This window comes from Stegodyphus dumicola, chromosome 4, assembly GCF_044657685.1.
Source record: "Stegodyphus dumicola isolate Sdum_Otavi_A_Nest chromosome 4, ASM4465768v1".
Taxonomy (NCBI): Eukaryota; Metazoa; Arthropoda; class Arachnida; order Araneae; family Eresidae; genus Stegodyphus; species Stegodyphus dumicola.
The window spans coordinates 6223948-6248341 of NC_140771.1; the positions used below are offsets into that span (position 1 = coordinate 6223948).

At 33.3% G+C, this 24394-nt stretch overlaps 1 protein-coding gene across 1 annotated transcript in view; it reads right to left on the reverse strand.

The window, feature by feature from the left end:
* Nucleotides 1–24394, reverse strand: part of LOC118182376 (uncharacterized) — a 347901-nt gene that overhangs the window by 111430 nt on the left and 212077 nt on the right. Inside the window, exons 5-7 of the mRNA XM_085814501.1 lie at nucleotides 20065–20148; nucleotides 10336–10444; nucleotides 5995–6066 (exon numbers count right to left, since the gene is read on the reverse strand). Coding sequence (XP_085670627.1) covers nucleotides 5995–6066; nucleotides 10336–10444; nucleotides 20065–20148 — 265 coding nt within the window. The remainder of the gene's footprint in view (nucleotides 1–5994; nucleotides 6067–10335; nucleotides 10445–20064; nucleotides 20149–24394) is intronic.

Below are 24394 nucleotides of genomic sequence, written 5' to 3' on the forward strand. Positions count from 1 at the left end.
GAAAGTAGTTTAACGTCGAAAACTAGGATCGTCTTTGATGCGGGTAGTCATCAAAATAATGAACTTTCTTTAAATGACTGCTTGTGGCCAGGGGTTAACTTAAATCCAAATCTTTTGGATTTACTAATTAATTTCAGATTGAACAAAATTGCATTTTGTTCAGATATTAAACAAGCTTTTCTGCAGATATGCCTCTCTGATGAACATAAGGATGCAGTTCGTTTTCTTTGGAGTAGTGATGATCCAAGTGTTGATAAAAGGCCCAATTTACAGATTTACCGTTTCAATCGAGTAAATTTTGGGGTCAGTTCGAGCCCATTCCTGTTAGCAGCTACTATTAGACATCATATTAAAAAATACAAGGAAGATTTTCCCGAAGCAGTTGAAATTTTAGACCAGTGTTTTTATGTAGATGATCTCATTTCTGGAAGTGAGGATTTTGAAGAAGCACTTGAAGTATCTAAAAATGCCAAGAAAATTATGGAAGAGGCTGGAATGGTCCTCAGGTAGTGGATTAGCAATAATGCTGAATTAATGGAGCAATGGAAGAATGAAGAATTCGATACCTATCCTGCAGACGCTACTCTCAGCTTGGGCGCACACCAAACTAAAATCTTGGGACTTTCTTGGAAGACGCACGAAGATTATTTAACTATGGATACTAAAAATATTTTGGAATTTCTTTCTATGGACAAAAATACGAAACGCTTCTTACTTCAAGCAATAGGGAAGATATTTGATCCTTTAGGATTAATTTCGCCTTTCACCATTCGAGTTAAATGCCTCATCCAAGATCTCTGGAATGAAAAAATTCAGTGGGAGGAACCTTTACCAAAAGAAATTGAAAAGGAATGGAAGTCTGATTACTTGAATACCTTACAATCTAGATCAAAATGGATGGTTGAAAAAAATGATCTGATGATCGGCCAAATGGTTTTGATTAAAGAAGATTTTCTGCCAATTAACAATTGGCTTTTAGGGCGAATAACATCATTGTACCACGGTTCTGATGGAAAAGTCCGTGTTGTAAAAGTTCGTACCAAAACAGGGGACTTTAAAAGGACAATTAATAAAATAGCTGTATTGCCTATTGAAGTTTAGCAAGTTGTGAATTATGTTACTCAGTTGTTAGTAATTATATTGAAAATTATTTTTCTCAATAATTTTGTATTCATGTTTTGTTCACTTATTTTATATTTTTCTATACATATTTTATTGTTTACATGAATAACTGAAACTTTAATACTGGTATTTCATAATTAAATTTATGTTAAGTTCTTGCATGTGAACATAGCAAGGCCAGGCGGGATGTTGGCGCATTTTACGCCAACGAATCTCGCCAAATTATTGCCTCCTACGATTGAGGCAGCAGACTTGAAGAAGAAATGTAACCGTTCTGACGTGAGCAATTACTTGTAACCGAAGCTCACAATTAAATTGTATTTTGCTTCACTGTAAATATTTGTATATGATGTTTTTCTAAATAAAATAATTAAAAACGAAGCAGTGAAGCTGGTCCGTCGATAAAAAATAACCTTTAAGAAAAATAAGTTTATTCACTTACCTTTAGTATTTAGTTATTTAATTTGGATTCAGCAGTTTTGAATAAATTTAATTATCTCGCTTCGCTCTGCTGTTTAAATATTTGTTTCAATTTATTGATCTGCAGGTTTAAAATTGGTTATTTTTTTCTTATACGTAATGTACAAAGTATTTTGTATTTTATTTTATGATGAACATAAATCAGAGAAATTCATATTTAAGAGGAATTCTCAATATAACATAGAACTTCGGAAGAGAAAACAAGGCTTCTTGAAATAAACTCTCAGGAATTCAAACTCCTTGCTTCATTTTGCGAAGTGTAAATAAATAAAAAAGAAACTGTTTAGAATCATGCAAATTTGTATATGCTGCACGTGAAGAGCAATTTTGAGACAATTCTGTTTATGAACGCTGCCAAGTTCCGTTAACTCTTCATCTATCTCAGACGTCATTTTTCATAATAGTTCTTTTTTCTTATCCAAAGAAGGGTAGTCTCTTTCATGTTCTGCAATGAGATCAACATTTGTTGAACACTCACCAGCTGATTGTATACGCTGAAGATGCGCAAGCTAATTTTGCCAAATGAAGAATTACTTCCTTTCTTTCGTTTCACATATCAGTTCTGCTTTTTATGCTTAGTATCTCTATTTGAAATACCAAGTCAGAAACCAGAACAGTTGCATATCCGACATTGCATGTTGTAAAAGTAGCACTGTTGGTAAACGTAAAGTTTTGTAAAGGTAGCACTGTTGGTAAACGGTGCTACCTTTATGCAAAATGGTATTATTACGATAGCGAATAAGAGGGCGAGCTGTCAGCAGTATGTACTGCACAAACAAGATAATGAATGGTTATAATACTTGAGAAGGGAGCATACTTTTTATTTCTTTGGCATAGCAACTTTCAGCTGAGCTGAGCGGATATTATGTAAAATTAGTTACGCGAAATAGAGGTTTATGCAAACCTCTGCATGAGCAGGTTTTTTTCAAATCGTATTATTGCTACCATATTATGTAACAAAAGCTACAAAAAACATCTATGACGTTTATCTAGCTCCATTAGATACCCGTAAATACCAAAGGTAATTTGGTAGGTTCAAGTTGGGTAAGTTTGAATTGTGGGGATTTGTTTCGTTTAGGAATATCAGTGTCTCATATTAATGACGCTTTTACAAGCAGAAGTAGAAGCAAATCCTTATCAAATGATTAAAGAGTTGTCGAATGAGCTTAACGCATCCTGGTCGACCATTTAAGAAAATTTAAAGATGATTGGTCAAGTTAACAGAGATGGTTGTAGAAAAGGTTGTTGGAAGGTAAAAACTTTTAATTAGATCTTAGAAATGGGCAGTTTGAGATACCTAGAAACAAAAAAAAAGTATAATCATAAATATTGATTCTACAGATGTGATCTCACAAACTATCCTTATATTCATCGAAATAGCGTTACCTCGAATTGATGGAATAAAATATTAACTCACAGCTTTCTTTTTTTGTTCATGTATAGAAATAGGAATTATTTACCATTTAAATTGTAGTACATCTTTACGTCTGTTTAGAAGAAATGTTTTAAATAATTAATCGATTTTAACCAAATTAGACACACTAATCAGATTATTTACTAAATATGGATTATTTACAAAATTTACAAAATTATTTCCTGTCTTCAAAACAATTTCCATTTTCCGATTTTATTTAAGCCTTTCGTTTCTGAAATTTTCTATTTCGCTGAAATTTCCACATACTTAAGCATTTTTGTGTGATTATAGTTACAGTTGCATGGCCATTTTCCGCACCTGTAAAACTATTTCTTCTCACCGAAACTATTTAATAACTTCTTAATGAAACTGAATGTGCCCAATGATCATAAAAGCCTGTATGTGCGATACACAAGATTCAACACAATTCATTTATGTAGCGACAGTTTGAGTACATGATGGATGTTTTTTACAATTATCAGAAATGAATTAAGTTATTTTAGTAAAAAATAAAAATTTGATATATTCAAAGAAATGGGAGTATTCAAAATTGTATTCTGTTATGAAACAAAAAGACGCCAGCGAAGAAAATTTTATTATTTAATTGCTTTTGAGAACTTACTTTTCATTCTTTTCGCTTTTCTGTAACCAACGCCCAACAAAAGTATTTTATGCTCAGCGCAGAAGTTATCGACAGTACTTTAATTTAACTACTGTAGAAAAAAATTAATTTTCTTTAAATTACCGGCAAGAAAATTTGGGAAAAATGTGATAAATATAGGATTTAGTTAAAATAAATTTTCAACGGTTGTGTAATTCACACTTCGTTCAGAATAATGCCCAGGAGGCAGCCTTTGATCTTGCAAGGTCTGTAATAAAGACATTAATAAAATCATCACGTTACCTGCCTACACTAATCTTATCAAAGCCGTTATGGGTATTATCATTTTGCCATAATGGAAAATAAAAGAGATACTACATCATCATCTATAAAATAACTGGAAACAGAATGCATAGGCAGTATTTTAAAAAAATGGTATTTTCTTTTGGAACATGTTTTCAAGCAGTTTCCTTCAGGATCTGCATTTACGCTGATTAATTTAGTGATGTGTCTGAAGAGGTTATCTATAGATGTTCTACGAGACGTAAATCACTGATTACATTAGGTAGAGCTATAAAATAAGCGTTCCATTAAGCAGTGGAAGGCGAACTGAAATGATGAGATCGGATTATCGAAACAAGTGGAGATGTTACCTATAACGAGTAAGGTGAACGAACACAGACAACATACCCTAATCTGATTTGTTATAATTCGATTTGTTATAAACTTATTATCTACATTATTGAATAGTAAATCGTCTATTTATAACAGTTAAAAATTACAGTCGTTTAACTAGCCATCTGTGGATTATTATGGCGATGTGCAGTTTGATGCTATTACTCAAGATTATCCTTTTTCCGATTTGCTTAAGAGTATACAACAGAAACATATGTTCCTGAAATATTTGGATGCTGCTATGTAAAATGGAGATGAGTTTGTTACAGTTTGAGATTGTATTTTCTTATAATCAACAGCAGTTACAGGACGTATTGAAAGGTAAAGCTACAGCTAAGATATATGGGAACGTACAGATAATCTTTGTCAGTGTTTCCCTGGATTCAAGTGATAGTTTTAAGGTAATTACTAACCAGTTTTCACAATGTAGCTTTGCCAAGAAAGCGATGAATTCAATCAAAAATATTTTAATATCTTGTTATGCAATGTTGAACTATTTTGGAAACTTCTGAAGATTCAAATATAAGTTTAATATATGTAATAGGATGACTTGAAGAATGCTGCAATGGATTGACGATGATTCTCTGCGTTATTACTTGGAGAGGATTTACTGCGTTAGTTAGAAAGATGACATTTCAAGACAGACGTAACCGTAAACTTCACACATAACACACATAATTTTATTCATGGCTAATGAATTTTGAACACACACATTTCTTTTTATTTCATTCCATCATTATCAGTGGGCTGTGCACCATACTTTTATACAAATTATATAATCAGACAGATTATACAAGATATTATATATACAGATTATATAATCTGTGTATACATCTTGTACAGGTTACATAATCTGTATACATGTAAGGTTTTATATTTTAAAAAATTATTTATATCAAAATTTTGTGATTTTTTCTCACTATTGTATTTACCTAGTTTTGCTAATTCTGTAATTTGCTAATTCTAAAAAGGCTTTTCTGTCGCCACGCCTTTTTCTCTTTGAAGGGGGGAGGACTATGTAAGATAAAAAATATGTGAATCAAAATTATAAATTAAACTAACGGTAAAAAATTCATTCTCCCTCTCTATTCTAAAACTTACTTCTCTAGATTGCGTCATTTCTAGATCATTCTATGGCCTGCGCAGCTCTGATGACGTAATAACTGGGAACTGAAACTACCATTTTAAACCGAAACCTTTCTCTTCGCGTGCTTCCGTCTTGGATAACTACGCACTTCAGCTTCTGTCTGTGCTGTGCTTGGACACAATTTGCTACCCTGCTCCCTATTGCAATAATATCAATAATATAAATGTTCTTGAACAGGCCCGACTAGGGTGCCAACGGATCTGTGGCCACATAATGTCAACTGGAAATAAAAATGGAATTAAAATCGCCTCGACTTCCGAGTTTTATTTACGAAGTCAACACATTAGCTTACGACGCAATCAGAATACTTCCTCTTCAATATAGGATAACTACACATCATCACTGCTGCGGTTTTTCCTTTGCTTTTATTATGCCATACATATACAGATTACATAATCTTTAATAATACTTTGCTACTGGCCTCTTCTTGTTTAAGGTATAAACAGTTAATTTAATGAGTCTAGATTTTTGAGGTATTCTAGTTCAGTGACATTATTTAACTAGAAGAAAGGTAAAATTAAAGAAAATAAATAATAGAAAGAAAATTTAACTTACAGTGTATCCAGGTTACGAAGTTCTGGAAAATCTGTCTTCTGTAAAATATGAAATTTATTTCCAGATAAATCCCTGAAATAAACAGAATACTTTTGCTTAGTTGGCATTTGTAAAATATTGAAATCCTTTTGATAAGATGATCGGAAGACCAAAAACTGGTAACTGGATCAACATGTGTTACTTTGTGTAGTAAATAAATTTTTTAAATAAAAAGAAATACTTCCCAAAACGTTCCGTGAGAGAGCCACGGACTGCGAATAAAATAATCAAGCCGAATTTGAAATAATTTGAAACATTTTTTCGACTGATCGGAAGCGATTTTGAAATGATTTCGAAATCTGAAAAAAAAAAAAAAAAGACGCCCTGAAAGTAATAGCATTTACAAACTTCAAAAGTCATGTGCCATCACATAAAATATGTAAATATCCGACAACAATCTAAAATCTGTACGATGGTGTTGATTGACAAGTATATGATTTGAAAAATGAGAACGCAGCCCTTGCACATATCTGCCGCGAATTTGCAATTAAAATTCTGAATATTTTCTCAGTTTATTTTAATATGCTCATGGTGCCTTTCTAACTGCACTTTATGTTACATATATGCCTCATGATTTCGGGAAAGATTATTCATAACAAATACAACAGGCTACCGATACCAAATTTTATTATACTAAAACAAAGTATTCAAGTGTCTGTTACATATTTCATAATCCTTAATATGCCCAATTTTGCTGATATAGTGACCATCTGATCTGTAAGATGAGTCCCACAAGCGTGTCAGTGTATTATGATCAACCAGATTGGTGAAACTGTTTCGAAGATCCTGGATATCAGCAGGAAACGGAAGCACAAGAATAATGTCTTTGAAAACATCCCGCAATAAAAGAGCATATGCGAAATCGGAAGACTGGAGTGGTATCGTATTAATGCAGCATTCCATTCGTCTAATCCACTTTAGTGGGAAATTTTGATTCAATCCCACTCGCCAATACATCTATCTGTCTTTGCAAACCTTATTGACTGACATACTTCGGTAAATATTAATAATGGTCCCTGCTGTAAAGAGACAGACAAATGTTCATTGAAAGAGATAGTTGTTCTATGTTCTCAGTTCAACTGGGGAATTAGCTCTCTTTCTAGTATGTCCAAGTAAATCCTACCAAGGACGCATAGACGTCCAACAGTTGAGCAAAGGTGAACACATTTAATGTTTGTGGGGGAACAAAAAACACCTAATGTTTTCACATGTATTTCAGAGTAATAAAATTTAGTATTAGTAGTGTATTTAGTATTAGTTTACTTTTTAAGAGCTTTCAAATGTTTCAGTTTGCAAATAACCCTATATTAACAATATTTAGATGCGACAGTTCTTTGTTAACACTGGTTAACAGAGATTAGAAAAGCTATGGCCTTCTAAAATGAAATTAAAAAGATTAAGGTGTAAGGTATTTCGCCCACTTCCCTAGCGTGCCTTCGTGGTGTAGTGGTTCTGCACGCTAAGCCGGTGTTCCAGAGGTCCGTGGTTCGATTCCCGGCGAAGGCGGTTGCATATTTTTCATCTTTTCTGCTTCCAATTAACCTAATGACTCTACAAGTGGCGCCCGAACTAAAAGGGTTGTGGATGATGACTCTCCGCACCCCGGATTTGGCGACTAGGTTCCCTAAAACCCTAGTCGTCCTTTAAAAAGGGGAGTAAATAAGGTATTTCTCTCACTTCCCTAGCGTGCCTTCGTGGTGTAGTGGTTCTGCACGCTGGGTCGGTATTCCAGAGGTCCGTGGTTGGATTCCCGGCGAAGGCGATTGCATATTTTTCATCTTTTCTGCTTCCAATTAACCTAATGACTCTACAAAGGTTGTAAAAGAATAATTTCTGAAACTGATTAAAGATGATTACGAGTAATGCATATTCTCTAAATAATCTATTTAATTATTGGACTATTTTTATTATTGTAATTTCATAAATTTCTTTATCATAATCTGAAATATGAATGCACAAAACTGTACAGTGCACCAACTATCGGTTATCCTCGTTAAAGCATTGGGTAGATATAGTTTGGATCAGCATATGTGTAACATTTAAACTAAGCAAATTATTTGCATTTGCATTCCTATTTAATTACTATATTTTTTTAATTCGCGCAGAATAAAATTATTAGCCCAAAAGAGCTTTTAATTTCGTTCTGGCATTTTGCTTTGGCTCACTGTAAAACTCTGAATCCCTTTTCAAATTGCTGCCACCAAATATTAGAGCCCTGTATTATATTTAAAGAAATTAAATAACGAGGAATCTGCATGAATGTATGTATGTTTCTCGCATTGTGAAAAAACAACCGCACCTAAAGACATCAAATTTTGAATAACGTGGTCCTCCACTCGAATATGGGCATCTGGAATCCCAAATTTGGAACTTGTTTTATCTATTTCATATTTTGTAATTGAACAACAAACTCAGCGATTTCAAAACTTTCCATTAACATGAACATCGTGTGACTCCTCAAGCACGGATATTTTATGCGCGAGGTTTCTTCACATTTAAGAAATGTAAAGAAACTTACTAGCAGTATGTTAGTAGCGTAGAAACGCAAAGACGTTACAGTGTCTAAAGGTATTTTGCATCGAATGACTGTATCACTTTTCAAATCCCGTTTTTAATTCTCTGTGAAAATAACGCCCCTTTCGGAGTCATATAAAATCCGAAAGTTTTCAGATTCTTTTTTCACACCTTCAATTAAATATTTGCTAATAAGCCATACCAAAATCTTTTTCCGAAAGTTTCTGCTTTTAACTTTAATCTGTTACCATCTATTTTACTTTAGTGTATTAAAAATATAATAATTTACATATACGCGTTCCTTGAAATAAAATCCATATTCATACTTCAATAAAATCATAATTTCAAGTGTTAAAAGCAGTAATATGTCTGCATAAAATATTAGCTTTAAATTAAATTCATTATTAACTTAAAATAAACTTCATAACAGATCCAAAAAGGTACAGCCAAAGAGGCTAAAGTAAAACTTTAAGCAGTATTATTACACTATTTCTTAAACTTTAAATATAACTATCACAGTTTATATTGTCGAATGGTTTTTGAAAAGGCTTAAAGATTTTGCAAACGTGTTCGAAGTTCTAAAACTTTGATTTAACAAACTGCATTTTTCCTTCAAAAAAATAAATGGAGGTAAGACTAAAAGCTAAATTCCGTAGCTAGGCTTCCATTTTTCGAAAATATGACAGATTTCTAGACAATATATTATTCATCTTTTTTTAAGTAATTTTGATTTTTGAAGTTCCGGACACTTACTTGCTTGACGTGATTTACAAGAAGTTTACTAAAACTTGCATCGCAAAAAGTTAGATTTACTAGAAAAGCTTAAGCTATGTTTTTCATTCTTACTTGGGAAACTGCCATTAGTCCATGACTTTATTTCATGGAGTGAATTGTTTTAAACAAAAAAATAATCTAATTTAAAAAAGTGGCTCATATACCTTAAATCCCTTAAGATCTTCGAATACGTGACTGTTGCAAGAATTGGGATATTTTATTTCTTTTAAAAGCAATTACTTCCAACTTTTTATAGCTGACTACATAATATAGCTTCTTTGGAAACTAGTAAACCAGAAAGTTTGTGTTTCCACAAATATTTTTATAATTTAATCTGCTTTGTGATAAAATTTTTCGTCCTGTTTCCACCTTGCGTACATGATATTTTAAAAATGGCTCATGGTACGTACTTGAAATTGGATGAAATTCTTTATTCGGGCACTATTTTCTAACTGAACCAAATATCTGATGAATATTTTAGTATTAAAACATTTTATGCATAAAAACATTACAGAATTTTTAAATAAAATATATTTTATAAACTCAAAATCAAATCAAATAAAAATTTAACATGAAATTCTTATAAATTTTGGTTCACGATAGTTTCCAAATGTTACAAAAGCTATATATTAAATATGGAATTCAATTACGCAACAGAATGTTTTAAACTGTGCGCGCAAGGTGGAAACATGACGAAACATTTTTCTCACAAAACGAATTAAATTATAAAAATATTTGTGGCAACACGAACTTTCTGATTACTATTTCAGAAAGCAGCTATATTATGTAGCCGGCTGTAAAACGTTGGAAGTAATTTGCTTTTAAAATAAATAAGTTATCTCAATTCTTGCAACAGTCCCATATTCGAAGATCTTATGGGTTTTAAGGTGTATGAGTATCCTTAATACAATTTTTTCTTTCAGGATTCGTTTCTGTAAATTGAAATTATGATTGAAATAAACACATTATTCAGAACTATGGATAGAGTTCTTCATAAATTTAAATGTTACTTACAGTTCTTGCACGTTCTGTGGCAAGAGCAGAGGAACTTGTCTAAGCCCCCTGTGATTACAGAAGAGACTTTTCTTGGAACAACGACATTGTTCTGGAGTCGCTCGTAATTCTGGAAAATTAAATAAAACTGTTTGAGTGTACAATTATATATAATTACAATTATATTCAAACATACATATTTCTAAAAAAATACAATTCTTTATGATTGGTATTATTTATTTGCATATTTATTAAATTACTTATTTTTGAGGAGGAAATGAAAGTATTTAGATTAAAGAAAAGTATTAAGATTCCCGATAACATATTTTAATGAGATCGGATGAATTGAAACTCATCTAATTATTGTTTTATCGCCCACCAAGTGCAAATATTTATAGTATACTGCCATAATTTCTAATATTTTTTCGCATCTGATTCAAATCGCCAACTATTTTATACTGCTCTCCGACTACCGCTAATGTATGAAGTTATTAAGCCTAGTTGAAATTAACTGGCTTACGGTAATTCGCATTCATCAATTCAGAATTAAACGTGCCGTTCAGATGGGAAAGTGGTTAACGACGCTGACTGCAGTACCGGAGAGCCCGGGCTCGAATTCCGGAGAAGGATGTATGTTTTGTAAATGTATAATGTCTGTGCGGCATAGGAGCACTCTAAATATGAGGCGAAACGAAAGAGTTTGGTGTTAGAGGAAAGGGGTAGGAGACTCTTTGGCCCACCTCTGGGTGCTATCCTTCAAAACTGAGGGTGGAATTCATCATAAAGTCACACTGTCACCTATATTGTGCTCAAGGATCTGGACAATGACCAGACGCAATATTGTTGTCCTTGCCACGATAATAATTCGTGGGCTTGTTCTGATTACATCAAACAAATGACATTAGTAATAACAATAGAATTTAACATGCAAACATAGATTAAATATTCATTGAATAACTAATACAGACTGATGTCAAAAATTAAAATTGATAAACCTTCAAAGCGAATTGCATTGGCATAATGATAGTGTGAATTAATCTAAACAATTTACCTAATCAATCAGAGAGAAGTCCGCTTTAGCACCGGCTATGTAAATTTGAATAATAATAGTATATGCATATAATAAAATCACATGCAAGGCTTCGAGAAAAGTGAACATGGATCTTTATTTGTTTACATACTGGTCTAGACATATAACTCCATTCGCACGATTTTTCAAGATAAGGTAGAGAATTTAAGTATAACGGATTCAGCCAGGTTCTGTAAACAAAAACTTTTTTTTATTATATAATCCTACACAGAGCACCAGAGACAAACACCGGGCTCAGTTTGTATCATTCGGTAATTAACGTACAGACTCCGGAGACCATCCAAGCGTGGGCAACACTTACAGTTACCCCCCCCGGGATTTATAGAAAGCTCAGACAAAAAAAGAATTCGACAACAACTTTGCTTCTGAGCCCCATTCCGGTTGCATCGTATAAATTCGTAAGAGTGTTCCGTTCACTCTATCAGTCCCCTTTGACAGGATTGAATGGGACTTGAGCGCCGCCTAGGATAACCACTGACCTTGACTTTGTTGTAAAGGTCTTGCAGTGTTAATAGTCATCCTGGTCTTCCATACATAAATATAAATATTACATGGGAATACAAGGCCTGTGTATAAGCATAGAAATATGTTAATTACAAATATTGTCTTGTATAAGTTACATGAGATACTTAGATATAATCATTCTAGTTATGGGCACATTTAAACGTTATCTGATTTCATATTTACAGTATTATTACTGAGATAATCAAACTTGATATTCAGTTACACATTGACTGAATTTTCTGTGTTATTTTTAACCGCTTTACAACATTATTTTTAACAAGTGCATGCAATATGGATAGTAATAAGCTTAAATTACACTCCTTTTTGCTCTTACAGTCCAGTTACTATTCTACGAGACGAGTTATTTTTCTAACGTTAATTTTTCATTTGTTGTAATACTATCTAGCTTAGTCTGGGTAGAGAGTTACATGACTCAATTTTCTGGTACCTTAGTTGATTTGCCTGGAATAGTTGCAATGGCTATTATAGTTGTAGTAGTTATCTAGGGTTATAATTGTTACTGTTCAATTACTTGGGTTATTACTGTTGTTACAGTTATAACTACACTAATCATCTGCTCCGTTATCTATGAGTTGTCATTTGAATGTACTCCCCTTTTCGTAAAGCATCTCTTCACCATTTTGGTTTGATTGAAATTATGTTACGATGACCCAATTCACAACGGTAAAAAGAAAATTAAAAAAATTAAATGATAGTATGTCAGAGCACAATCAGTAATTACTACTTCAGACTACTAAGAACATTATACAAAAATTCATTTGAAAGCGCATATAAAGAGCGAAGCTCGCACGGAGATCTCTCAAAACTCAGAAGTCAATTTTGAATTAAAAACTGTAAACTGATGCTTGCTCCAGTCTGACATAGTTTTCCCCCGGCCGCTGAGAAATTTTCATTTCTCAAAATTACTGAAAGGCATATACGGTTACAATTACATATATAGGCCTGATACTGTTACAATTACATAGGAATTCAGGCCAATTATATACATTCAGACCACATAGACCAACAAATGGCGAATGGCCACGAATGGCGAATTTCGGTGATTTCTTGCCAAATTTGACGATAAAAATTAATAGCCATTTATCCATTTATCTCACTGCTAGAGTGATCATGCCATAGTGAGATAACTTAGAGCCATTTATCTTATAAGGTATTTCTCCCGCCTTCCTAGCATGTCTTCGTGGTGCTGTGGTCTACACGCTGGGCGCGTATTCCAGTGGTCGGCTGTTCGATTCCCAGCGTAGGCATTTGCTCATTTTTCAAGTCTCCTGCTTCAAAATATACCTAATATCTCTACACTGGCACCCTAATTAAAAGAGTGGTGGATGATAATTCTCCCCACCCAGGATTTGGCGATTGGGTCCTCTAAAAACCCCAGTCGCCCTTTAAAAGGGGAACTATTGACGGTATTTCTCCCGCCTTCTTGGCATGCCTTCGTGGTGTGTTGGCCTCACCACCACAAAATTCAGTTCAACAACAATATCGCAAAATAGTTTTAAAATGAGCATATGCTTTAGAATTTCCGAATCAGAGACTGGAGATAAAAATGATTTTGTGCACAACTTTGCCATGGCTCGCTTTGAAATCCTTGAGTTTGTTAGTCAAAAATTCGTTGAAGTTTTACAAAATATGAAATCGATAATAAACAAATTCCAAATTTCAAATTTGGGTTTCCATATGCCCATATTCGTCGGATGGTGACGTCATCCAAAATTCGATGGCTTTATGTACCATTATTTTATCACAATGCGAGAAATAGACATACATTTATGCAGATTTTCATTATTTAATTTCTTCAAATATAATGCAGGACTCTAACATTGGGTGGCAACAGTTTGAAAAGTGAAACGGACATTTATAGTAAACAAACACAAAATCGCAAAACGAAAACAATAGTCCTTCAGGGACAAAGCCCCTTTGGACTAAAAATTTAGCTCCCCGCGAAATTAATATTGTTTCAGTAATTAGTTACTGGGACTCTTCAATAAATCAAGAGACTATCAAAGATTAAGAACAGATAAGCAATGATTAATAAAGACTTAAAATATTAAAAAAACTTGCAGTATTTCTCCCTCGCAAAGATACCTTCTAATCCTATGGTTGAATAATTGCATTTGTTTTCATTTTGCCATCTGATATGAAAGCAAGATGCAAAATAATATTTATTTATTTCTAGGGTCTAAAAATTATTGTGAAGAAATTCAATTATGACTTTCGCTATATGTTAGTTATTCTTTTATCTTATATCTTGTCTGATTGCAAAACTTCTATTTTTCTGTAATTCTTTGAATTTCCGTTCCATAATTTAAATGTCTTCATTGTTATGTTAATATGAGATAAAATTGCATTAAAAAATCCATAAAAAGTTGTAGATTAGAAAATATTTCTTATAATATTCCCATTAAAACGCCGCAGATGCTTAATATTTATTTTAACTAATTTTGCAAAGAAAGGTTTTTCATGTTACCACAATAATTAATTAAAATTGAACTAAATTACAATATTTAAATTAATTCTTTCGACGAACTCATTACTATCAGAAAATTGTCCTTTTAAATAATTTAATTCTGCATTAATTCATCACAAAATATTTTACATTTATATATAAGTTAATTATAATTTAATATAACTTAATGCAATTTAATATATTTATTCAATATACTCTTCAGAGCTCCATTCCCCTCTTCGAAAAAAATTTTTTGCTATGAAAATTTAAATTTTCTTTGAGACAGATTTATACATTCTACACTGAGGTTTTCTATCTGGTATAATTTTAATACATATTTTATATCCTATTAGTTAAAGTAAGTTTTTTTTGTGTATGATCGTGTGTTTTAAAGACGTTTGAACAAACTTAAAACGACTCAAACGACTAAGAATATGTAATGAGACGTATATCTCAAATTTGCTAATTTCTCACTAGCTTAGAAATATGCAAAATAAACTCCTTACATAGATTATTCATTTAGTGCTTTAACCTTTTTAAAATTTTAAAGTATGCAATCACAGCAATGTAATGTATTTTCTTTATCAAATAATTTAATCATTTCTAGTCTTGGAAATCCTGTATTATGAAAGAAAACTGCATTGAATGAAATTATAGTTCGATGTCCTTTCGCTGATGATAATAAAATCTAAGCCCAAATAATCTAAAAAAAAAAAAAAAAAAAAATCAAAAATCTACACTGATTGGGGGGGATGCGACTGTTTTATATCTCCCATTCTACTGGGCCGACGAAATTTTAACTGCGTTTTTCATGACTCGAAAGCGCGACTTGGGATATATATTAGATTTATATTTAGCAATTTTTCTAACATAGGTATTTTGACGAAAATCGGACTTTTTCTGAAATATAACACTTTTTTTCGATATTTTGATTCTACAACTCAAATTATGTCTACATATTAAACTTTGTAATTTTTGGTGGGAAACATCGGTGGTGGCATTGCTGTTGAACTGAATTTAATGTTTAAGTGCAAAAAACATGATAATTAATAAATGAAGGTAACACATAAAACGTCAAAAAAAAACGCCTCTTTGGACGTAATTTAAAATCTGAAACCTTTCAGAATTTTATTATTATTATTATTTGTTTTCCTTTTTTTTACATTGAGGCACGAGAGGGAAAAAAAACCTTTCATTCTTTCAAATAATTTTAAAACAATGAGTAAACCACATTTTCGTTATTATCTCTTATATTAAATACACCAAATTTCAAAACGCGCCAAAATGTAAATACATGTATATCTTCAGAAATTTTTCATTAAAAGCTCTAATGTTTTGCAGATATGCTTAGAAATACATATATTTTAAGATGTTTTTTAAAATTTTATAGGTTTTAAAACAAAAATTCTTTCGAAAAATTATAAAAAAATATTTAAAAACAAATCATAAAAATTGTGCTAATTATATTTGGGATTAAGATTTAAAGTTCGAATTTTGGAAGAAGAAATAAAGTAAGGTTAATTAAAAAAGAGATATTAATATATATCAAATATATAACAGATATAATATATATCAAATTCAATGAACGCTGAGGAGCTAAAAATTTGAGAGTTAATTTTTTAAAACGTACTCTTGCGATTTTTATAGGACTTGGGAGTCTGGCATAATTTAAGTCGTAGAATCGAAATATGGAAATAACTTGGCATGTCATTTCAGGAAAAGTCCGATTTTTGTCAAAATTCCTATATTAAAACAATGCCATATATAAATCTAATACATATCCGAAGTCGCGCTTTTGAGACATGAAACCCGCAAGTTGAAATTCGTCAATTGGCCCAGTAGAATGGGACATATAGAACTATCCCATTTTTTTTCCGCAGTGTACCATGTATTTTTGTGCTGAAAGGAAACATATGAAGTAGAAAAAAACGTGAAAGAAACTATTTAATTTAACATTAATTAATATCAAATTGCACAATGCCTAAAAAGCTGCTTCATAACTGTTAACTGGCGTGTTAGGCCAAAAGGGATGATGGTCAGGAAACGGCAATTTCCGTCGTAACACTTGAATATGTTGTCTCACTCTTCAAATTGTTGCAAACAAATATTATTGCCTTGTGTTATATTTAATTGAACTAAATAAGGAAGAATCTGCATGAATGCAAGTATTCTTCTCGCACTTTGAAAACGCAAAGGTACCTAGAGCCATCAAATTTTAAGTAGCGCAGTCCTCCACCCGAACATGGGCACCTGGAATCCAGAATTTGGAATTTAGAATTTTATATTTCATGTTTTGTAAACCTTTAACGAATTTTTGTGCGCGAGACCGTCTATGTTTTTTTTGTCTACTTCATATTTTGTAAAACTTTAACGAATTTTTTATTAAAAGCTCAGCAATTTCAAGCGGAGCAGTGGCAACACTGTAGGGAGTAAATTATTTTTTATCTCCAACGCGTGAAACTATCTATAAGAAATTCTAAAGATATGCTGTTTTTAAATGTTTTGTGATTTTGCCGCTGAATCGAATTTTATATGGCGCAAGTGCCAGGAATGTGATATTTAATAAATAAAGTAAACACACAAGACGTTAATAATGATAAGTGCAAAAAAAAACGTTTTGTAAAGCCATCTTAGTAAGATAACTGGACGCTGAAATGTGAGCTGAGGGAAGACAAAAGAACAGAAAATTGTAAACCAGCACATAATGCTGCATGGAGAATCCTAAGCATGTACTGCAAGACTACTTTAAAAATTTTTGTAATTTTACTCTTGAATTGTGTGTGGCGTAGGTACGAAGCTAAAATAACAAAAAAAATGGGGGTTAGTAGAAGTGGGAAGGTAAGAGCAGACTGGTAGAATGCGTAAAAAATCTTAATAAACACTTTTGGCCAACTGTTAAAATCTGAAATCTTTCAGGTTTTTTTTTATTTTGTAATGTTTTCTTTTTTATTTCTTACTTTCTTTAAAGATTCAAGGAATCATACTGAGACCCGTTTCAACAAACTTACATAAAAAATATGTTAGACAAATTTCCCTTTCTTACAGATTCGTAATTTATTCTTCACAGTAATAAAATCTCCTTCCATTGTTACTTTAAACGTAAACTGTATTAAAGAACGAGAATGAAATGAATAATGCATAATCGGATCAATTTAAATTTGTTTGAACAGAATAAAAGTATATAGCTTCGTAATACGAGATACATATTATTCATCCCACAGTAAAGTACGTTTTGTGCACAATGTTTTTCAAATTTTATTTCTCAGGAAACGGAAAGAATACAATGCCATAAAATGAAAAGCATTTTCAACAACAACTACAATCACTGAAAGAATTACGGATTTTCGAGATGAGACAAAAATGCAATCAAAGAAGTTTTAAAGAAATACATATTTTGTGTATTTTATGTTTTAAAGAAATAAATGTTTCATGATTTCATTCCTTACATTTATTCTGAAACTATTGTAAATATCATTTTCATTGTAAAAGTAAATAACAATAAAAAGAAATCTGAAAGTTTTCAGATTTTAAATTACATCGAAAGGGGCGTTATTTAACTTTTTGTCTGTTATTTTTATTTATTAAATATCATGTTCTACGTACTCAAACCACAAAATTCAGTTCAACAGCAATATTGCAAAATAATTTTAAAATGAGCATATCTTTAGAATTTACAATACAGAGTCTCGCGTGCTGAAGATAAGAATAGTTTTTACTTTTTTTCTCGTACAGTGTTGCCATTGCTCGCTTTGAAATTGTTGAGTATATTAATCAAAAATTCGTTGAAGTGTTAAAAAATATGAAATCGATAATAAAAAAAATTTCAAATTCAAATTAGGACTTCTACGTGCCCATATTCTATGGAGGATCGCGTTATTCAAATTTGGATGTCTCTAGGTAACGTTGTTTATTACAGCGCGAGAAACATACATACATTCATGCAGATTCTTCATTATTTAATTTCTTTAATACAGGGCGATAATATTTGGTGGCAACAATTTGAAAAGAAATTCGCAGTTTAAAATTTTTTCAACGTAAAATTTGAAAACAAAATTAATAGTCCTTCAGGGCTAATGGCCCCTATGGACTAATAAGTAGTTCAAGCTTAGTATAATACATTGTAAATTTATCTGCTATGTTAGTGAACCGTTCCGCGCCACCCCTCCCGGTCGCTGCAAAGGGAGCAAAATTCCCTAGTCAAAATTCATTGGAGAAGAGACCGACGGGCGACCGTCACTAAGATATCCACAGGGCCGATCTCAACGCCGACTACTCAAATCACAATGTTACCAACGTTACAATTCTCACAAGCGGGGTCCTCACTCCCTCTCGCGGTACTATTTCTTAGACACTACAAAAGCCAGACATCGTCCGTCCCTCTACACCGACCGAGAGGGACCAACCCCCTCGGACGGCCATCGAAATCTGACCATGTAGCGTCCCTACAGCCAAGGCCCAAAACAAGACAGTACCGGTACGGTCCCTGCCAAGCCCGAACCGACCTCCGAATAAACGATGGTTCTAATCTATGTGAAGACTGATTATTTGCTCTGCAAACCAAAGCTGCCTAGACCTAGCCAGTGATCTGGAAGAACCCCGGGTCTCTTCCCTTAAATGGTCGGTTCCGGTAATTCCGCACAGTCAGACCACAGAGTTAGTTGTCCAGGACCGTTAGCCTATGCCAGTCGAAACCGACTTAGTTAACAGCGAGCGCCACGAGGAGGCCGATGCTGAACTGAACGAGAGTCTTCGTCAGATTCTCATCTGGAGAAAATCTGGTACACTAAATACACCTGCATTTGTGCATGAAAGTGACCAATTTGGAGGAGGTGGAGTGAGGGTTCGGGGCTGGTGTTTCTAGCAATGGCCACAACCGACCTGCAGATTATGAGGAATATGACACTACCGGCTCAGCGATATAGGGATGAGATCCTCAGACTTATTGTGGTCTTTTACGCTGCAGCAATCGGGGATGAATTCATTCTCATGGATGATAACGCGAGCCTCCGTCGTGTTCAGCTAGTCAACTTTTAAACGAAGGAATCCTTCGAATGGATTGGTCAGCACGGTCGCCAGATATGAACGTAAAAGAACGTGTTGGGGTCATTTAATGCTATTGAACTTTTGAACGAAGGAATCCTTCGAATGGATTGGCCAGCATGGTCGCCAGATATGAACGTAAAAGAATGTGTTTGGGACATTTAATCGAGAAGGGTTGGTAGTAGTGTATGACGCCCAGAAACAAATCAGCAGTTTGAAAGCTCTTTTCTGCAGAACTCATTGATAATACTCATTGATTCCATTCCTCATAGGTATGAGACATTGCTTTCGGTAAGGGAAACCATACCCTTTCTTGAAACTCATTTGTACCCAAAAAATGAATCATATTTTTATTCGTTTGTATAACACGTACAAATGGAGCATTTTTTATTTACAGAGAAATGTCTTCAATAACATTTAATGACTCCTCGTTCGTTACTTCGCTTTCTTTTCTCATATCTTATAATACCTATACATCATACATCAGTGACAAAACATTTCCTCATCAGAAGTTTATATCCAAAATCCCAATATCACTAATTGTTTTGAACAATATTTATATATATATATATATATCACAAAGCTGAAAAATTGTTTAAATAATAGAAATCTTTTGCACTTTTATACTACACATGCATGCATCACTTACCACAGCCCGACATATTCTTTTCTCGGTCAGCATCAGGCCGCTTCTTGAACAACTGATCATAATAGTTCTTTCGAATATGATCCTCTAGAAAGACATTGAAAGCTTCATTAGGGAATTAGTCTAAAAGGGCGATAATTAAAATTTCGATATTCAAGTTATACATAAATTGCTAGTGATTGGAGTAGTCTGCAATGTTATATCAGAGTAAATTTTTCATGATTAGTTTCTCCTACATCTATAAGTAGTGTATCCACCGGACTAATTTAAAAAAAGACAGCAAACGTTTCCTGTTAATTTTTAAAATATAACTTTTTTAATTCGTTTTAACTTACTTTTCGTTATATATTAAAAGTGATAGTTTCTTTGTAAGAATCCTCAGTTTTACTAACGTTTATTTTATTTTAAAACTTTTCTATCTTTCTTATTTTCCACTTCCGGCCAGAATTAAATTATTTAACTTGTTTATGCAAATTGTACTTGCTAACGTCCAAGTATTTAAGTTGTGGCTTTTTGCCAAGAGTTAGAGAAAGCGATGAAGCAAGCCGCTTGTCACTGCATTCTTACGAGTTTCCAATCAGTTGCTGCTTGCCTTTAAGACCAGAGGTTTAGTCCTCTTGATATTCAAAACGTATTGTAGTTTCGGCAGTTTGGCGTACTACATACGTACCCTTTTAAAAAGGCCAGTCTTAGTGTTAGGCATTTGTATACTAATTCAAAGTTAGCTTTCAGTTAGAGTTTTACTTAGTAGTTTTATATTTTTACGTTCAGACAACAAGTGGTTGGTCTCTGTATCCCGAAGTGCGGGAGCACCTGTGATCTTATAGAGAATAAAGGGTTCAGTATACCCTTCCTGCTTGTGTCGTCTATTCCACACAATCTGTAACATAGTTTTAGTAAGCTCTCTGTTCTTATTCAGGATACGTTATGTTTCCGAAGCAAGTTAAAGGACGTACAAGTCCTGACATCTTGAGCATGGTAAATTTATTATTTGTTAAACTATTGCAAACGATCTTGAAGATATTCAATCTGACTTTAATTAATTACCCAAACATTATATTTTTCTTTAAGCTTCTTTAGGCATTTTATCGTTTCACTCAGCACATAATGACTGATAAAAGAGATTAAGGGTTTTCTTAAATAAGATGCTTAGATAAGGTGGTTAAGAGCTGTACTGCAATAATATTAATTTTAGACATACGTATCTTTAAATATAGCGCACAGTTTAAACGATATATATATAAACATATGTTACGGTGAAACACCGAAATCTGGAGAATGTCGACTTTCACCGGTGAATGTCAACATTGACATAGTCTCTTGGTGTATGTCCGAAATATTTTCCAAATACTCTTATTTCTGACTTACACCGGTCAATGTCGACATTCACCATGTACTAATGGTGAATGTTGAACATATAACAATATTATATTTTCTTCCCCGTAATTCAGTAGCGAATAAACGCACTTGAGACTTGAAATAAGAACTTAAGAACATGAGAACCTAAAACACACAATACATTCAAAATGAGAAAGGAAAATAATAGAAGTTAAAAACTTACTTAATTATACAGTACGTTCTAAATGAGAAAATAAAATAACAGTCATAAAAATCTTACTAAATTATGTGATTCAAATCTGATTTATTGCAACAACTTATTTATTGCAACAACGGTGAGGACGGGCTAGAGCACCCCAAGACGGTATGGGGAAGGGTGAGGGGCCACATGAACCCCTGACACCAGTCACCGTTCCCAATGAGTGATGTTCGAACATCATGTATACATTTAGCTGGTGAAGCTAAATGTATTGATCGCAATTATGACAGACTAGCTTAAAATACACCTTTCTCAGAATAAAATAAGCATGCCCACCATCGGCCGAGCGGTAAAGTCGCTGAACGCTGGTAGTCCGGTCCGAGGTTCGGATCCCGCGAACGGGCTGGCTGCATGGGTGTTTTCGTGGTTTTCCCCATGTGTAACGTGTATACGAGCCAGTTTCCGTTAGAAAGTCCTCCAAGAAGGCATCCCTACCCTTAGGAAAATAGCCCTAGTGTGCTTTGCCTAAAATAAGCACAAATGGAATAACAGTATTTTACTTTCCCTTAGATTGTTTTATGCTTTATGTTGTACTTAAAGGCCTTGATTTTAGAGAAACAAAATTCCTCTCATTTTTAAGAAGTGTTTTTAAACCTCCATCTTTTTAATATTAACTGAAATCAAACATATGCGCTTCAATAATTTGTATAGCGCACAAAATAAAAGCTCTTAAGAAAGTTTTATATTCCGTATAATATGTATACTGCATAATGCAGCACCACAGACGCAACGTGTAGTGTACATAGACAAATGATAATGGCCTATTAGTTTATGTCTGAGACGACTGTGGTAACAAAATTTCGAATTAAGAAATATTAAGATAAGGAATATTAAGAATCCAATCGTAGAGGGAGTAATTGATATTTAATAAACACAAAAGAGATAATATACAGATACGCATATAGAAAAGATGAATGAAGCTCCAATATACGTATATCGATTTAGGACAACTTGCTGATTTCCAAGGCAAACTCGGATAGATATTGCACAGCTCCAAGAAGCTAAAAATATTACATGCCACTTCAATTTTGGCTCTTGAATGACGTGCTTTTTTCAGTAAGAAATAATGGAGCTACCAGTCAGCCATTTTCATAATCAACGCAATAAAATCGTAAACTGACTGTAACATTTAATACGTTTCTTTAGTACCTTTTTGCAGTCTTAAACAAACCTTGATGTTGATGCATTATTCTAAATTAATTAATTACAGCACATTTTGCTTTCCCTTAAGTGTAGTTTATATTTGACTCATTGCACTGAACAAGCTGAAATTTGCGAGTAAGTTTTGTTAAGCTTTAATATACAGCTGTCCACATTTACGTCAGACTGCATTTAGCAGGAGCATTCAAATTATATTTCTATCCTACACTAGCTGTTACCCGGCACGCGTTGCAATGCTACTTAAAAGAAAGGAAATGTTGGTATTTTAATTCTGTTATGAATTTTTTTCTGTAAACGTATTTTGCATGTTTCAATTGGCTTGTGTCACCTGATACCAAGGCTGATAATGGTCCGAGTGGCAAAATAAGTTCTGGCAATTTAACTTTTCCACCCGCGCAGCCCATTCCTGGTGCTTCATTCTTAAATTTGAGGGTTTTGCAATACATGCATAATGTATCCATCTTCCTAACGACCACGTTTGCATGAAGATTGTAATTATAATTATCCTCGTAATGAAATGCACCAAGATATAAATCAGCGTGCATGTTGGTCTGGACCCAACAGTGCGTATTAGAACGCTTTCCTGTATTGATTCCCCCTTGCTCGTCTGTTTCCAGCTGAGCTTGAGCGGTCTTCCTTTCCGTTGCTCGTCTGTTTCAAAGGAACGCGCTTGAGCAGTGCAAACTCAAACGTTTCCCAGTCTTGTTTCCCGTTGCTCGTTTGTTTCATACGAACAGGCTTCAGCAGTGCGTATTCGAACGTTTTCTAGCCTTGCTTCCCGTTGTTCGTTTATTTCTGAAGCTGGTGATGCCTTTATCTTTCGTGCTTGAGGTGTAGATCAAGCAATCGATTTTCGTTTTGGTGCCGCAATTGATTTGACAGCGAAAGTAATGCTTTGTGATGACTATTACAAATTCACTTTCAAAAAGCTAAGAAAACGCGTGTGATACAATAACACGCACGTTATTGCGTGAATAATTAAATTACACTTTACTGAAAGATAACAAGCTTCAAAATCATTTAATTTATGCAGTGGTAGTACACGTCTCTTAAATACCCGAGTTTATTTATTAAATTCGAGACAAATTAATATCATTCCTTTTCCCCGAGTGGCAACACAACTTTTGATATCCCCGAGTTTTCTGATTAAATTTAAAACGTATATATACATACATCTTACGTTTCACAGAGTGACAATGCAAAGCTCTTTGAAGGGCTGAGTTTTAATCAAAAGTTCGCTAAACTAGCGTAAAATACGTGTATATAGAGTGCGGACCCGATGGGCTGGTTTTTAGAAATCTTTTGTGGACGTTGACCTTCCTCATGTCGAGTGTGACATGTTTCATAAAGATCCGAATTAAGCTGTAGATTTGTATAAAAGACAAACAAACATTTATTTTTATAATTATAGATTTGCTTGGATCTCCGTTTTAAATTTGAAATGCTAATGCTTGTTTATGAAATTGTTTATTATGCTTGCTAAATTTTTATGTTTATTATGCTTGCTAATGCTAACCAATGCTTGTTTTCGAAAAGGTAATAGCTACCTTTTTGAAAGCAATATGGCTGAAATTT